Genomic DNA, 17,950 nt, shown 5'->3' with positions numbered 1-17,950 from the left:
ATTTTGTAAAATAACCATGTAAGATGCTCTTGAGTGCATGCCTCCTTTCCATCCCGACCACAATCAAAACTTGTTGGTAGCAAGAGTTACTTATTCCTGTACTATTCTATTTCCATGCCATAACATGATACAGGAAGAACAACTTAGGGTTTCGACCCATAAGATCACATCTCTGGAAGAACAACTTTGGGTTTAGACCTGTAACATCACGTTTCTCCACTGCTGAGTTAGTCCAGCATTTTGTGTCTACCCTCAGTTCATTACTGGATTTATTGATATAATTCAGGCTAACTTAAGAGACAAGCAAATCTGACAATGTTAATCTTTTAAAAATGCTTTCTTAAAGTAAAACATAACTAGGTAAATGTCTGGCAATTAAATACAATTGTAATGTACCAATAACTCTCAGTAAGAATCTTTTTCCCAAAATGGAAATGTCTAAGACTAGAGGATGTAGGTTTAAGCCTAGAGGGTCAAAGTTTAAAGGAGATGTGTGGGGCAAATTTCTGTTTTACATAGAGGATGGTGCCTGGAATGTGCTGCCAGTGATGGTGGCGATGGAAGAAACCATACAGGCATTTAAGAGACTTTTGGATATGCAGGAAATGGAGGGGTTGGATCAGGAACAGACAGAGGAGATTAATTCAGCTTCATGTTCGCCGTGAATATTGTGGGCTGAATGGCTTATTCCTGTGCTGTACTGTTCTCTGTTCTACAAAATCTATAATTTACCTAAAAACTTGCCTCCCTTCCTTCCAGCTCATTCTCTTCAATAAAATGAATGGAGTTGCGTAACTAGTGCCAAGAACAGGAGATATCTAACCTCAGAGTAGATTCAGAAGAAGGGTTTCGGCCGAAAAGGGTTGCCTATTTCCTTCGCTCCATAGATGCTGCTGCACCCGCTGAGTTTCTCCAGCATTTTTGTATACCTTCAGAAATCTTTACCTGATTCCTTCTCAGAAACTCTGGGAATTCTGTGCTTGTGTACCCTTGCAAAAGTTCCAAACTTTCTGAAGGTTATGAATCCAAATGACAGAAGTACCACTTTGGTCCCCACCATCGAAGGGATTTATCGGAGTTGCTGCCTCAAAAAGGCAGCCAGCATCATCAGAGAACCATGCCATCCTGGCCACACACTCATTTCACCAGTGCCACTGGGAAGAAGGTACAGGAGCCTAAACATCCATGTTCAGGAACAGCTTCTTCCCTACAACCATCAGGCTATTAAACACAACAACCTCGAAGAAGCTCTAAACTGCAATAGACTATTATTATTATTATTGCACTACTATTGTTTATTTTGATACAATATATATATATATATAAAATCTATATATGTGTGTGTATGTGTGGGTGTGTGTGTGTATGTGTATGTATGTATGTATAATATATATATTATACACATATATATATTTTGTATATATATATTATATATGTATATATATTATATATGTATACATTATTTTTAATATATATATATATATATATATACATACATATATATATATATATATATATATATATATGTATATATGTATGTATATATATATATATATATATATATATATATATATATATATGTGTATATATATATATATATATATATATATATATATATATGTGTGTGTGTGTGTGTGTGTGTATATATATATATATACACACATATATATATATTAAAAATAATGCACCAAAATAATGTATACATGAATTTGGTGCAAGGCCACCAAATTCAGGTGCAGTTTCCTACCACTTCAAGCAGGGTGCAAGGCCACCGAATTCAAGTGCTGTTTCCTACCACTTCAAGCAGGGTGCAAGGCCACTGAATTCAAGTGCAGTTTCCGACCACTTCAAGCAGGGTGCGTGGCCACCAAATTCAAGTGCAGTTTCCTACCACTTCAAGCAGGGTGCTAGGCCACCAAATTCAAGTGCAGTTTCATACCATTTCATGCAGGGTGAAAGGGCACCAAATTCAAATGTAGTTTCATACCATTTCATGCAGGGTGCAAGGCCACCACATTCAAATGCAGTTTCATACCATTTCAAGCAGGGTGAAACCACCATAAAACCACACAAAACACCGCATAAACCCCACACTCACAGTTCCGTAGACATTCAGTGTGTTTGGTTGATTTACCGCTCAGACAGAGTCTGATTTACTGCTCAGTGACCTCTCCCTCCTCCATCTTGCAAGACTGAGCCACACCCACACTTTTGGGTTTTATAATCCCTCCCACCAGAAGGGGCGTGGCCTTCATGGCGTGATTGACAGGAGAGAGATTCTCAACATTTTTTAAACACAATAACACTTTTATTTTTCATTGATGGGAAGAATCCTCTGCACCTAATGAGCGGAGGGGGACTGAGTAAGATGGCCAAAAATCACAGCCGTAAGTGGTAACGTTTTATCTAAAATCAATATACAGTGCAAACAGGAAGTTGTCAAGTTTAGACTTTTAATCATTTGCCATTTCAAACTAACCACCACCAACCATTTGCTGTGCTTTTACTTCAAACCAACCACCACAAACCATTTGCTGTGCTTTTACTTCGAACCAACCACCGCCAATTATTTGCAGTGCTTTTACTTCAAACCAACCACTACCAACTATTTGCTGTGCTTTTACTTCAAACCAACCACCACATTTTCAATTTCAAACCACATTAAGGGCACTCAAGGTCAGTAAAACCACACTCACAGTTTAGTAGACAGTGTTCAGTGTTATTCAATCAGAGGCGTGACCCTCTCGCTCCCCCATCCTGCAGAGATTGACTGAGGCACTCAACACTTCCGGGTTTTATAGTCCCTCCTGAAGGGGCGTGGCCTTCAGGAGAGAGAATATCAACATTTTTTAAACACTAATAACCCTTTTATTTTTAATCAATCGGAAAAATGTTCTTGTCCTGTGCAGCGGAGGGGGACTCTGAGTAAGATGGCCAAAAATCACAGCCTTAAGTGGCAGCGTTTTTTCTAAAATTAATATACAGAACAACAGGAAGTAGTCAAGAACAGACTTTTAGTAATACAGATTTGTGTGTGTGTGTAAAAAAAAATATATATGTGTGTCTGTGTGTGTGTGTACTTGTGAGTATGTGTGTGTGTATATATACACACTGATCTTTTTGTTTTTCTCTCATTTATCATATTGTTTACAGTGTACTATGTTTACATATTCTGTTGTGCTGCAGCAAGTAATAATGTCATTGTTCTATCTGGAACATATGGCAATAAGACACTTTTGAAATGCCTGCATTTCTCAGAAAAATCAGTGAAATTGTTTACTTGGGTGATCTGCGGAAGCTGGAGGATGCAGTGCAATGGTTACTCCCACAGGTATAACAAAGTTATTGCAGATGAAACAAGACACTGCTTCTGTTAAATTATTTCATTGGATTACAGGCAACCTTCCAAGTTGACAGTGTAACAGATTAGTGACGTGTGAAAAATATCTGATATTGTTTAAACCGTACATTGTATGAATAATATTCAGGGGAAGAGCAAGCATCTTCCATGCATTTCCTACACAGTGATTGTATTTTCTCCCTTATTAATCAAAAAGTATGGTATTTAACTTGGATTAAATTAGATAATTTAATGGGGCCTGGGAAATATCCTTTAAGGAATCATTATTGGAAAATTAACCTTGAATGGAAAAGATCATAACTATTCCTACCTTGCTACCCCATCTTGCAGCACCATCTCCCCCAACCTCACTGGCTCTGCCCCTCCCCTTTCCAGAGAAAAGCTGCTTTAAAATCATAGCCATTCATGATTGATAGTCAGACTTTCAGAGTAATATCAGTGTTCAAAATATCCTTGATGTTTTGTTTTTGCTTTATATGAAGGATTTGCGATTTAAACTTGGATCTTCTGAGGAAGAAGTCTTAAAGGTACAAGTGGAGAACACATCCCTAAAATCAGAAAACTACAGCCTGAAGACCGCCCTCCAGCATACAAGATCTCAACAGGTGCTCCTATTAAATTATTTTATTTCCACATCCTTAGACATATGTATTCAAAATTGACATAAGTTAGGAAGTTGGAATACTTTTAACACACCAATGGCTGCAATAGTAGTCCCATGTTTAAGTCTCTATGAATTCTGATGGAAAATATGCAGAGAAGGTAGAATAAAAGATCTTGTTAATTAATCAGTTCTTTTTGAAGTAATGCTTAATTATTTTGCCCGAAAACCATTTCCAATTATTGCTATTAAGCCGTTAGATATCATGAAACATATCTTTTTCACTTTGGGCAGAATCATGCTGATTCACAGCTGGTGCTTCCATAATGAATTACTAGCTTATTACAGATTTTCCTGATTCCAAGCCAGGACTTTACAATGCAAATTCAGAAATGAGTAGGAGATCAGCCATCAGCACAGTGAACATTTTGTCTAAAGATCTGCTTATGTAATGAATAAGATTCTCAGTTACTCGGCCATTGCTGTGCGATGTATGGCAATGGAATTCTTGGTCTGTTGAGATAATTTTGTCTTCCAGCCTCAAGAGTTATTAGCGTCTTCCACAACGTCACAGTAAAACATATTTGCAGTCAAATGCATTAAAAATATGTAAGAAGGAACTGCAGATACTTGTTTACACCAAAGATAGACAGAAAATGCTTGCGTAACTTAGCGGGACAGTCAGCATCTTTGGAGAGAAAGAATGGGTGTCATTTCTGATCGAGACCCTTCTTCAGACTGAGAGTTGGGAGAGGGAGACAGAGAGATATGGAAGGGTAAGATGTGAAAGCGAGAGGTCAAAGGGGACGAGGTTCAAGGAAAATATAGAATGGAGCATTGTTAGCTGAGGAGAAGGTGAATAGTCACGGTTACAATGTTGGTGAATGCGACAATGTGATTTTGTGCAGAGCAGAGTTCCAGAAACAGAAAGGTGATAATGATGAAGTCTGTTTTAGTAATGATGTTTAAACATTAAAGTTAAGAGTCTTTCAAAAAATCTTTGATAAGGATTTAAATTTAAAAAAACTTAAAATAAAAATGAATACATTTATTTAAATATTTAATTGATATGGATTGATTAATATTCAAAACATAAATACATTAAGACAAGGATTGTTTGCCTTGGAGCGAAGGAGCCTTGGGCATGAACTTATGGAGGTCTATAAAATTATGAGGGGCAACGATAAGATGGATGGTCACAGCTTTTTCCCAGGCTAGGAATGTATAAAGCTAGAGACCATAGGTTTAAGGTGAGAGGGAAGAGATATAAAGGGATCCTTCGGGCAATTTTAAGAATGATGGCATCCAAGTCTAAGAACAATGTTGGCTCTTGAATCATACAACATAATCCGACCTCAGCAACAATCTAACAAGGACTTTTTTGGGTTGCATTTCTGAAATTGAAAGTGAAATTCAAATTGCCATAAAGCTGTATTAAAAAAAAGCAACAAGACACACAACGACATAAAAGTTAACATAAACATCCACCACAGTGGATTCCCCACGTTCCTCACTGTGATGGAAGGCAATAAAGTCTAATCCCACTGTATTATTGATTATTGTTCATTTATACGTTGTTATATTGTGTTAATGAGCTTGTAAAAGCTGCAACAAGTAAGAATTTCATTGTTCCATATATTTGTACATTTGACAATTAAACACTCGACTCTCAACCACACGCTTGGGCTGTGCTCCCTCCCAAGGCTTGTGCATTCTTCCTATGGTTTGCCGACAGGACTGTTTTTAATCTTTAAGCATTTTTAAATATTTTTTTAAAATACTTTTTAGTTCCCAGTTGGATGACCTGTTATTTGTCAACTATAACATTTAATTGACCAGATTTTGCTTAATCTATAAATAACTTCTGTGTCGCTCCATTTAAACTTGAACTCATCATCATTGTTAGATCGTTATTAGATAAGTGTTCAATTATTGTTAGGCTGTTTGCTAAATTTGATATAATACCCATCTCTATATCTAACTATTGTTGATTTGATAACGTTTCTTGAAGAAAACCTATCCTGAAAACCTACGTAGGCTCAAGTTAGAAGTGTGATGTAATACTCTTCACTTGCCTGGATGAGTGCAACTTCAACAACACTCAAGAAGCTCAATATCATACTGAACCTAACAGCCTTCTTCATGGGCACCTCATCCACAACCATACACACGCTTCACCACTGATGCACAAAACCAGCTGTTTATCCCATTTACTGTATAGGATGCACTGCACCAACTCCCTTAGACAACACCAGACAGATGCACAATCTCTATCAGTTGGAAGGACAAAGGCAGCAAAAGCATGGGAACACCATCACGTGGAAGTTGCCCTCCAAACCACACACCATGATTATTGCCAGGTAAAAACCATGGAACTCCTTCCTTAACAGCATTGTGACTACACTCGCACCTCAAGGACAGAAGCAATTCAAGAAGGCAGCTCACCGCCCCATTCTCAAGAGCAATGAGGGGTGGGGAATTAAATGCTGGCTCAGCCTGTGAAGCCCACATCGCGAGACTGGATTTTTGTGGAGGTCCTCATTGCCTGCTTGTCTTTGCAATGCTTTCTCTAACTTGAATGGTTTCATCCTTAATTGAAAGCTTAGTTTTTCAGAAGGATAGATCAAAGACACATTCTCTTCAATAATAGCCTATTAATACATTTTTTTAGCAATAAATGATTACATTAAGTAGCTTATTTTATGCATGGAAGTCCACAGGCCAAATGTAATACTCTTCCACCATGGATCATCTTTACTGTACATATAACAAAAATATCTAAATATTATCAGGAAATAGTGAAAATATAAATAACGTACACTGTTTCTTTGTCTACAAATATCAAGAGTATTGTTAATTTAAAATGTTCTACTACTGCAATTGTATGAGGCATGTTAAGACTGGATCTGGAGTATTGAAATCAATTTTGGTCACCTCACCTAAATAATGAAATGCTTGCCATAGAGGGAGTAATACAAATATTTAGAAGGCTTGTTCCTGGGAGACTGGTTTGCAAAATAAGAATAGATTGAGTAGACTTAGAGTTGAGTAGTGTAGAAAAGTGAGAGTGGATCTCATTGAAAAGCACACCATTCTTTCGGAGCTCAGAGGATGATTGTGGAGAAGATGCGTCCACTAGCTGGAGTGTCTAGAACCAGGAGTTCATCACAGTATCAGAATAATTTAAGACTAAGATGAGATGTCTTTAAACTGTGTGTGAATCTGTAGATTTTTGTTATCCTCAGAGGGGATTGAGGCTCAGTCATTGGATTTAGTAAAAAAAAGATATATTTCTCAATATTAAGAGAACAAAGGGATATGGAGATAGAGCAAGAAAATGGTGGCGAGATGGAATGTTAGTCATCATCTTGATAACAAATGTAGCAGGGTCACAAAGCCAGATGGTTTACCCTGTTCATAGTTACATTCTTAAAATGCATGTATGACAATGAAACATGTCTCAAATAAAATGAGAACATGTATTATTTTAGAGCCTAACGTGCACGTTTTAGTTGCTTCAGAACTCGGATTTCAGAATGCTGTTGATCATTTCACATTAACAACTAATTATTCTTTAGTTGCTCACATTAGCGAAATTGCGTTCTTAGATTTTCTTGAGCATCTTTCCTCCAAAACTGATTATTGTGGCACATGCTGTGCAACGTATTTCTCAGGAAATGTATAACATATTGACAATATTATATTGTTAGTAGAAAAAAAAACCCCATCTATTAAGTAGCTTTTGATTGCTCAATATTCGATGACAATCACTTTGGAAAATGATGCAATAATAGGATAATGCTAATGCTGAGGTACTGCAATTTCCATGAATATTAGTAACTTTTTTCCCTTCCTTTTCATTTTTTTGTGAATAATTTGAAATTTCTCATTTGTTAAATGCTCTTTGAATTTGGCATTTACTGTCATGTTAATAAAAATTGAACTGACAGCAGTTTGAGAGAATATTATGAAATAAATCCTAGCAACTAATCTAAGGTCTTGCAATGAAACATATAAAGGACGCCTTCTTATGCTGCGCACTATGAAAATAAATACTTGCTCATTCCTCAAAATCTATTGAAAAACATTTTACCAGGTAGATTAGTGTTTACATAGAAACATAGAAAATAGGTGCAGGAGTAGGCCATTCGGCCCTTCGAGCCTGCACCGCCATTCGATATGATCATGGCTGATCATCCAACTCAGTATCCCATCCCTGCCTTCTCTCCATACCCCCTGATCCCTTTAGCCACAAGGGCCACATCTAACTCCCTCTTAAATATAGCCAATGAACTGGCCTCAACTACCTTCTGTGGCAGAGAATTCCACAGATTCACCACTCTCTGTGTAAAAAATGATTTTCTCATCTCGGTCCTAAAATACTTCCCTCTTATCCTTAAACTGTGACCCCTAGTTCTGGACTTCCCCAACATCGGGAATAATCTTCCTGCATCTAGCCTGTCCAACCCCTTAAGAATTTTGTAAGTTTCTATAAGATCCCCCCTCAATCTTCTAAATTCTAGCGTGTACAAGCCGAGTCTATCCAGTCTTTCTTCATATGAAAGTCCTGCCATCCCAGGAATCAGTCTGGTGAACCTTCTCTGTACTCCCTCTATGGCAAGAATGTCTTTCCTCAGATCAGATTGCAATTCTCACATATATTGTCGTATCCCAAAATATATGCTGTAAGATGATTGAATAATAGTCAGACGATTCCTACAAGGTTCTGAAGGAAAATTCCCACTTCACCTGGCCCTAAACAAAACAAAGAATCAAAACTGTGTAGGAAGGAACTGCAGATGCTAGTTTAAACCAAAGATTGACACAAAAAGCTGGAGTAGCTCAGTGGGATAGGCAGAATCTCTGGAAAGAAGGAATGGATTACATTTCGGGTTCTTCAGACTGATAAAGAATGAAAACTGTTCCTTACAATGACCATTTCTAGTCACTCTGCTGCACCCAAGCAGGTTTGTCTCACTAGTTTAAAGAGATCTTGATCATTAGTACAAAGTCATTGCGTAAACCGCAAACCAATGCTAATTCAAATTATGCCCATATCATTGTCTCCATATCATTGTCTGTAAAGTTCATAAATAAAATGGAGAAGTTTTCCTCATGTCCCTGCAGTTTTCACAGGTTGAGCTTGGTTATTTTTGATCCCATATGTTCTAATAAGCTATCGATGTCTTTTTAGACTAATTACTTTCAATGCAACAAATTTAAAGCAGCAATTATGGTTCCATAATGATAATGCATCTTAAATTTACGTGTGATCGAATTAAACAACATCGGGTTAAAAGAATCAAGTAATCTCATAGCCAATATCATTAATAAAATAGAAATGTTAGAGCAGCGTCCAAGGATTCATCTAGCAGAACACTGCTATAAACAAAAATAACTTACTTGGTAAGGGAAATGGTAAAGCTGTGGAAATCCTAGAGAAAGTACAATGTGGGGAAAGTATTAGTGTGCGCCACAGGAACTAATGCATGGTACACACTAACACTTTCCCCAAAATGTAGATTCCCTAGGATTCACACAGCTTTGCCATTTCCCTTAACAAGTTATAGTTATTTTTGTTTATAGCAGTATTGTGTTATATAACACAATATAACACCAACTGGCTGGAGTTTTTACGGACATTTTCAACCTCTCACTTCTGAGGTCTGAGGTTCCCACCTGCTTCAAAAGGGCATCAATTATACCAGTGCCCAAGAAGAGTAAGGTGACGTGCCTCAATGACTATCGACCAGAGGCATTAACGCCTGTGGCGATGAAGTGCTTTGAGAGGTTGATCATGGCGCAAATCAACTCCTACCTCGACAAAAACCTGGACCCACTGCAGTTCGCTTACCGCCACAACAGATCAACGGTGGATGCGATCTCGCTGACCCACCACTCCGCTCTGGACCACTTGGACAACAAAAACTCATGTCAGGATGTTATTCATTGATTACAGCTCGGCATTTAATACTATCATCCCCTCCAAGCTGGTTACCAAACTCGCAGAACTGGGTCTCTGTGCATCCCTCTGCAATTGGATCCTCAACTTCCTCATTCATAGACCACAGTCTGTTCGTATTGGTGGAAATGTGTCAGACTCGATAACAATCAGCACGGGAGCACCTCAAGGCTGCGTGCTCACCCCCTGCTGTACTCACTCTATACTCATGACTGCGTAGCCGGTCATAGTGCGAACTCCATCATCAAGTTCGCTGACGACACCACTGTTGTGGGACGTATCACTGATGGGGATGAGTCAGAGTATAGAAGAGAGATCGAGCAACTGTCCATTTGGTGCCAGCACAGAACCTGGCCCTCAACACCAGCAAAACCAAGGAACTGATTGTGGACTTTGGAAGGAGTAGGATGGGGACCCACAGTCCCGTTTATATCAATGGGTCGATGGTTGAAAGGGTCAAGAGCTTCAAATTCCTGGGCGTGCACATCTCTGAAGATCTTTCCTGGTCCGAGAACACTGATGCAATTATTAAGAAAGCACATCAGCGCCTCTACTTCCTGAGAAGTTAACGGAGAGTCGGTTTGTCAAGGAGGACTCTCTCTAACTTCTACAGGTGCACAGTAGAGAGCATGCTGACCGGTTGCATCGTGGCTTGGTTCGGCAACTTGAGCGCGCTGGAGAGGAAAAGACTACAAAAAGTAGTAAACACTGCCCAGTCCATCATCGGCTCTGACCTTCCTTCCATCGAGGGGATTTATCGCAGTCGCTGCTTCAAAAAGGCTGGCAGTATCATCAAGGACCCACAACATCCTGGCCACACACTCATCTCCCTGCTACCTGCAGGTAGAAGGTACAGGAGCCTGAAGACTGCAACGACCAGGTTCAGTAATAGCTACTTCCCCACAGCCATCAGGCTATTAAACCTGGCTCGGACAAAACTCTGAACATTAATAGCCCATTATCTGTTATTTGCATTTATCAGTTTATTTATTCATGTGTGTATATATTTATATAATGGTATATGGACACACTGATCTGTTTTGTAGTCAATGCCTACTATGTTCTGTTGTGCTGAAACAAAGCAAGAATTTCATTGTCCTATCAAGGACACATGACAATAAACTCACTTGAACTATAATGAATGTTGAACAAGAGTTTGTTGAACCAATGCCAATGTGATCACTGCTGCCAATTACAATAATGCTGGGAGATTACCTAATTTATACATCTCCATTGTATAAATTCAGCGAGAATTTAACATTTAATTACATGAAATACAACCTAGGATCAATTGAATGAACCAATTACTTTTCCCCTTAAATATAGAATTAATACTTTGCTAATGTTTTTATATTAGCAGTGTAAGAATGCTTAATACTTGAAATAAGGGAACATGATGAAAGATAATATTCTGCTAAATCCAATGACAGAGGTTTTCACTAACAAACCTTAACCCAGGGATCCCATGATTTGTACTTGTCTATCTCATTCATAGTGGTTTAACTTGATTGTTTCTTGGATAAATAATTCCTCAGTTATTTAAAGAGTATACATTTGGTTCTTTAGTCTGGTGTCCAAGAAATTACATAGTAAACTGAAGATAGACACAAAAAGCTGGAGCAACTCAGCGGGACAGGCAGCATCTCTGGAGAGAAGGAATGGGTGACGTTTCGGGTCGAGACCCTTCTTCAGACCCGAAATATTACCCATGAGTTACTCCAGCTTTTTGTGTCGATCTTCGGTTTATACCAGCATCTGCAGTTCCTTCTTACACAGTAAACCCCTGTTTATTTTGGTGCTCTGGAACTGAAAGATCGTTATGATAATTTCTGGGTTATTTCTCATTTCATCCATTTAGGGACATTCAGATATGAGCAACCTTTGCACATCTTTTGTTGTATCAAACCACACCCCCTCCAACCAAGTCACTACCTGATCATTCTGATGTTACCTAAGAACACTGCCACTCTCCTCATCCCCTCACTTTGGAAGCGAGACCCCAGATTTGTATTTGTGATCCTTATCTTGTCTATCCCTATCTAAATTGTCTAAAATTGTTCCATTGTATTTTGGTCTATGAAGTTTCACACAGGTCTGATTCTTTTTTTCCTGGTCACGTTAGACTTGGCTCAGTAATGAACTTTTGCATTGATGCTGTCCCTAAGGAAAGAATCCTGCCTTCATTCAATGCAACGTTTACATTTAATGCGTTTCTAAAATTTCTGTTTTATTTAGATGCAGTTGCAAATTATGCCCATTCATGAAAAGGTGAAGTTTGCAATAACAGTAAATCATACAGAATGATTCCTGTATTTCTGCCATTAATGATACGGGTTTGTATGAATAGTGTATTTTAGCATTTGTGTTGATGAGTATAGTACTGGCAATTTTTAAATGAAGTCCACTTACTTACTGACTGATTAGCTATGCAGAAATTGGTCTATTAATTTCTTTCACATGGTCTTTGACAGTATTAAGGCTCGATTCTCTCTCTCCCTAGCTGGAGTGTGTTTGAAGATAAGCCTATACTTTGAGGTGGAACTTTGGAAGGAACTACAGGCCAAATATCTGCTTCGTTTAGTTTTAGTTCCGTTTCTGGTCCCAAAAGGAAAACTAAGATGTCAACAAAATAGAGAGAGTACAGAGGAGATTTACTAGAATGTTGCCTGGGTTTCAGCAACTAAGTTACAGAGAAAGGTTGAACAAGTTAGGGCTTTATTCTTTGGAGCGCAGAAGGTTAAGGGGGACTTGATAGAGGTCTTTAAAATGATGAGAGGGATAGACAGAGTTGACGTGGATAAGCTTTTCCCACTGAGAGTAGGGAAGATTCAAACAAGGGGACATGACTTGAGAATTAAGGGACTGAAGTTTAGGGGTAACATGAGGGGGAACTTCTTTACTCAGAGAGTGGTGGCTGTGTGGAATGAGCTTCCAGTGAAGGTGGTGGAGGCAGGTTCGTTTTTATCATTTAAAAATAAATTGGATAGTTATATGGATGGGAAAGGAATGGAGGGTTATGGTCTGAGCGCAGGTATATGGGACTAGGGGAGAATACGGCACGGACTAGAAGGGTCGAGATGGCCTGTTTCCGTGCTGTAATTGTTATATGGTTATAAGGAATTTTGACTTCACATCACATTTTTCTGTGTATCGGTGTTTACTGTATGGAGTGCTTAACAGCACAATCTCTTCTAAGCTGCACGTCAATTTACATAGTCAGAACAAATACCAGAATTGCTCAGATATGACAATCCAGTTTACATGCTGTTTCCCTCTCCATGTACCCTCTCTGATCAACTAAGTAGTTTCTGCATCGTCTGATCTTATTTCAGATGTCTAGCATCTATAGTATTTTATTTGCAAGCATGTTTAAAATCCCAGTTGCTATCCATAAAAAACAAAGTTAGTTTAGAGTTATTATTTTTAGCCCCAAAAAATTACAATATATTATGGGCTACAATATTTGCATGATTGATTCAACTGCATGGATTAATATGACATAGAAGACCATTAGTTCTACTTTTTTTTCTTTCTATCTCTGCAATTTCTTATTGCTTATTTCTTATTTCATTATCTTTTAAAGGCTATTGTTGAATCTACCTCCACCATCCTTTCAGGCACTGCATTGCATTGCAAATGTTAAACTTGGGGACATTTTTTTTTCCTTGGGGTCTTCTTTGATTCATTTGTGATTTACATTATTAATGGCCTGTTAGTAGTCCTTAAGCCACTGGAAACATGTTCACACATCGTAAGTCTCTGCTCAAGACAAGAGTGTTTTATTGTCATAAACTATATTCAAGACTATTTCGGGTCGAGGTGACGTTTCGGGTCGAGGCCCCTCGAGGGACTTTGACCCGAAACGTCACCCATTCCTTCTCTCCAGTGATGCTGCCTGTCCCGCTGAGTTACTGCAGCATTTTGTGTCTATTTTCGGTATATCCTTTAGAAGTCTGTTACAATCCTTATTCCAGTGTATCATACTTCCAAGTTTTGTATCATCTGCACCTTTGTACCCCACATGCGTAAGTTCATGCCATTCCCGGTCAACACAATCCCTGACCTGTTGAGTATTTCCACCATTTTCTATTTTTATCTAAACAATTCCAGTTACCACGGTATTTGGTTTTCTAGGATAGTTGTTTGCAATCCCGTTCCACAAAATGTGTGTTTATATCTGTCAACAAAACTATTTTAGTCATTAGGCGTTGTGGATTAATTAACATGTTCATTTTTAAAGTACAAGCATTTCTTTTCAGCTACCACTTTTAAAAATTGTTAATCCAAAAATGTTAACTTTTTTATTTGTTGGATATTAGCTAATTTGGTTATCTCAATCATTTCCTGTTTATCTCAACATTGGGTATTCACCATATCTACCAATAGTCACTGAGAATATATTGTGTTGTCTCCCCTGTGTATGAAAAATGTGCAGAATTAAATTAATTACGTTTCAGGACTGTTTTAATTACTGTTGCAAATACTGTCGGAAATTATCCTGGAATATTTTTAATGAAAAATAGATCTATTTATGTAGTGGAATTTAACAGTGCAATTCGCATAATTGTTTCTTCCCTATATTGCGTTGGGAGAACAAAATTTTAATAAGCTAATTTGCTTTATTTGTATTGTGATCTGTTGTAATAATTTAAGACCTTGTTTTTCTCAGGCATTTGACAGCTCCTTATAAACAAAGGTTGGTACAGTGTGAATCATACTGTTCTTCCAGATCTTAATTCTAATTTATAATATCTACATATTGTAATTAATAATCCACATAAAACATTTTCACAGTATATTTTCACCTTAAAGGAAACCGACTGTCCATTTTGACTATTTATATTTGTTACATCACAGTCTCAAAGATTCCTACCAAAAACATTTTGATAAAAGTAATCACTTCAATTTGTTCAATGTTAATAGAGAATAGTCATCTGAATTATAGATTACGAATGATATACATGCATAAATATATGCATAGGAAATGATTCTCATGATACAAAAACACATTGTCAAATACACATAGATTGTTCCTTTTGAGAAGCCATTCATTAAATATGCAGGTCTTTTTTGTATTAATAAAAAGCATCGCAAATATTAATCAGTGCTAGCAAATGTAGATGTCATTAAGGTTTCGACCGCTAACTTTTCATTTGCACGGAATTTGACAGTCTACATAGATGCAAAGTCAGTGCATGCATATAAATAAGTACCATCTTACCAACAGCAGTGAAAAGTGGTGACCTGAATACCAACGGTGTGAAAATCATCAGTGACTGAGTGATAATATCCGGTGGATAAATTAGTGAAAGCCATTGGAGAAATGTTTCTATAATTCAGTTATGTATGTAAAGTAGATCAAGTATTCAGTAATGGAAATAAAGGTTATCCATATTGATAAATCCATTCGAAGGTAGTTGAATTGGTACTATTCAGGACTACAGTAGATGACTACATGCACATTTATGTCATTATGTTTATAATTCCATGGCAAATGCTCCAGAATTCCAACACCATTTGATTCGAGCCACATTTATGAAGGCATTCCTCCAGAAGAAAAAGCAGAGATTTCTTGCAATAAAATTTAAATTACTTTGTATCCAAGTGATGCTCGCTGTTTTACATATCATTATAGCCATGTGAAGAACAACAGCGACATCTGCATGTCCTCTGCACAAAATGTCGCCGTCAGCAGTGTCTGGCTTTTATCGCCAGCTAATTGTACAGTAGAGTCACGATGTAGCTCATTTGAATATTAAGATTGGAAACAAAAGCGAGAGCGAAGGCAGGAACAAAGTGGCCTAATTTCCAAATGAATTCATATGTTGTACATCAGCAAAAGATTTCCATGCTTAATTGTCTTTTTAGTTTTCCCAGGAAGTAATTTTGATTATCTGCCAGAACTAGGCAATGCTGGGGTGAATGAATTAAACCATTGAGTAGATACACAAAGGCCTGCGATTACTATGTTATTCATGTATGAAAGTGACAAAGACTCCACTGTATCTGTCGTGTACGCATAATAGGCTTTCAGGGCGAAATAATTAATTAATCACATTAATGGTTTAATAGTGGCTATCGCAATCATATGCACACCAATTTGTGCATTATAATTGACGCATGCAGTGCGACTTTGAGGCAAACAAATGTTGCAACGTTAATTTGCAATTTCACTTAATTTTCACGTCTGCTATTTTTTTTTGTTTACTTATATAAACAAAAGTCCCTATTTTCACAGAAATTAAATAGTTATTAACATTGCTTTCCTATTAAGCAAAATTTCTATACTGGCGAATGCATGTCCCCTTAAATTTCCTTTGTTGTATAATTTTCAAAATTTTCAGCAATTTAAAATTTTTAATTAGAATTAGTAATGACTTCCGGCCACCATGTACGAAATGTAACAGTCATCGGATTAAAAGCAAAAAAAAACGCAGACAGTTCATTGAACAGACCAGCTTCTCTGATATGGATCATATGAGATTCGCATTGTATTCATCCCACTCTGAATACCCCATGCTTAACCAGCTTAATGATATGCAAATGAAATATGCATAAAACCATTCTACTGTAAGATGATTAAACACTTGGGACATTAACTGCCACCACATGACTGTTTGACTGTAATAATTTTAGAACATTCACTTTGATTGCGGCGTATGGAACCTAGCAGCTGGTAGAGCCCGTGACCCATTTAACGTTATCCCTCTGCAGAGAGCTTCGTTCCCCCTCGATCGTCGTTTTTTACAGGCGCTGCTGCCATTGTGTTCCAGCAAAATGCTCGAAGATTTTTTCCACACCACAAACGCATTGTTAGCAAATACCTCCTCCGTTTACATGCAGAAGCATATACTTGAAAATGAAAATTTTGATTAAAAGATATATCCACGTCTCATTGTAAAATTGCCCAGAAGATGCCAGGTTAAAATCCATCACCAGCAGAACGATTCAGCAGTCTACACACTTTGAATCTTGTGCAGTACTTGAGGAAGTTGCAGAAGTATATCCGTAACATTGCTGTTGTTTCATGTAAAATCCATACCTAATTATTTTTTAAATTCCTTTTGTACTTTTTGTCCCTTTTGTTTTCAGCTCTCGTCGGTAATGCTGCGTGTGATGCCAACTGAACACCTTTCAGGATCCACGGCAACACTTCCACTGTAAGTAAGAGGCACTCTCCCATAAAAAGAGAAACATTTTAATTTCCCCATTCAACGTATTGTAGGATTTGTCCAAGTAGCACCTTTAAACCTTCTCACTTCAAGTTTGTACACGTCTCTCTGGCATCCCTCCTCCTTCATTCCCATAGTAGATCTTGTAAAAGGCTACAGATCGGCCCATTCATCTCCCTGGTGATAGCACTGAATGCAGATAAATCTCAGGCTGCCTGCTTGCTGCAAGAGTATGATTTTTATTTTCCTTGTGTACCTGGGTCAATTGATGGTTAAAAACAAGCTCCAGATTAAGTAGTAAATCTCCAATGTTCTGTCAGAAAGGATGTTCGCACCAACATTGCCTGTATTCCCATTTTTGTAAAGTGCAAGGCAGAATTTTTGCTCAATCCTTGTTTTTTCTCTGTGAAGTGCCAGTACCCCGCAGACAAATACGCTTGGTTCTCTGTCATTCCCCATGGCATCGGGAAGAAAGCATTACTCCAAAATAGTTCCTTTTGTATTTTCCTGTTGGTGTTGCTTTTGTAAACGAACTTGAATAGAACACAGGTCGACGTCGAACAAAACACTGACTCATGCTTTGACAGTTGGCCATATTGCCCCTGGCACCAAGTCGTTGCTCCTGTTTTTTTTTTTCATCTCCTGGCATCCTTCGAAGAGGCAGTCGATGGCATGGCGGCTTTGTCTTCGAAGGGGGGAAAGTATCCGCAGTCGCTTCTGCACGGCCAAGCAAAAGATGATTAAACACAGACAGTGCACACATCCTTGTTTTCAACTTGAAACATGTCCTCTGAGGAAGGATTTACAGTGGAGCGCATGGTAATCCTGCCAGTTGCGCCTTCAGATATGACTTC

At 38.0% G+C, this 17,950-nt stretch overlaps 1 protein-coding gene across 3 annotated transcripts in view; it reads left to right on the top strand.

Annotated features, from left to right (window-relative positions):
* The window catches only part of pmfbp1 (polyamine modulated factor 1 binding protein 1), a 578,164-nt gene that overhangs the window by 85,681 nt on the left and 474,533 nt on the right, over positions 1–17,950 (top strand). For all 3 annotated transcript variants that reach the window (XM_033035745.1, XM_033035744.1, XM_033035743.1), the window contains 2 exons: positions 3,844–3,966; positions 17,017–17,084. In XM_033035745.1, coding sequence (XP_032891636.1) covers positions 3,844–3,966; positions 17,017–17,084 — 191 coding nt within the window. The remainder of the gene's footprint in view (positions 1–3,843; positions 3,967–17,016; positions 17,085–17,950) is intronic.

The sequence above is a fragment of the Amblyraja radiata genome, chromosome 17, assembly GCF_010909765.2.
Source record: "Amblyraja radiata isolate CabotCenter1 chromosome 17, sAmbRad1.1.pri, whole genome shotgun sequence".
Taxonomy (NCBI): domain Eukaryota; kingdom Metazoa; phylum Chordata; class Chondrichthyes; order Rajiformes; family Rajidae; genus Amblyraja; species Amblyraja radiata.
The sequence above is the reverse complement of the archived record's forward strand: the minus strand, read 5'-3'. Positions and strand labels throughout refer to the sequence as shown.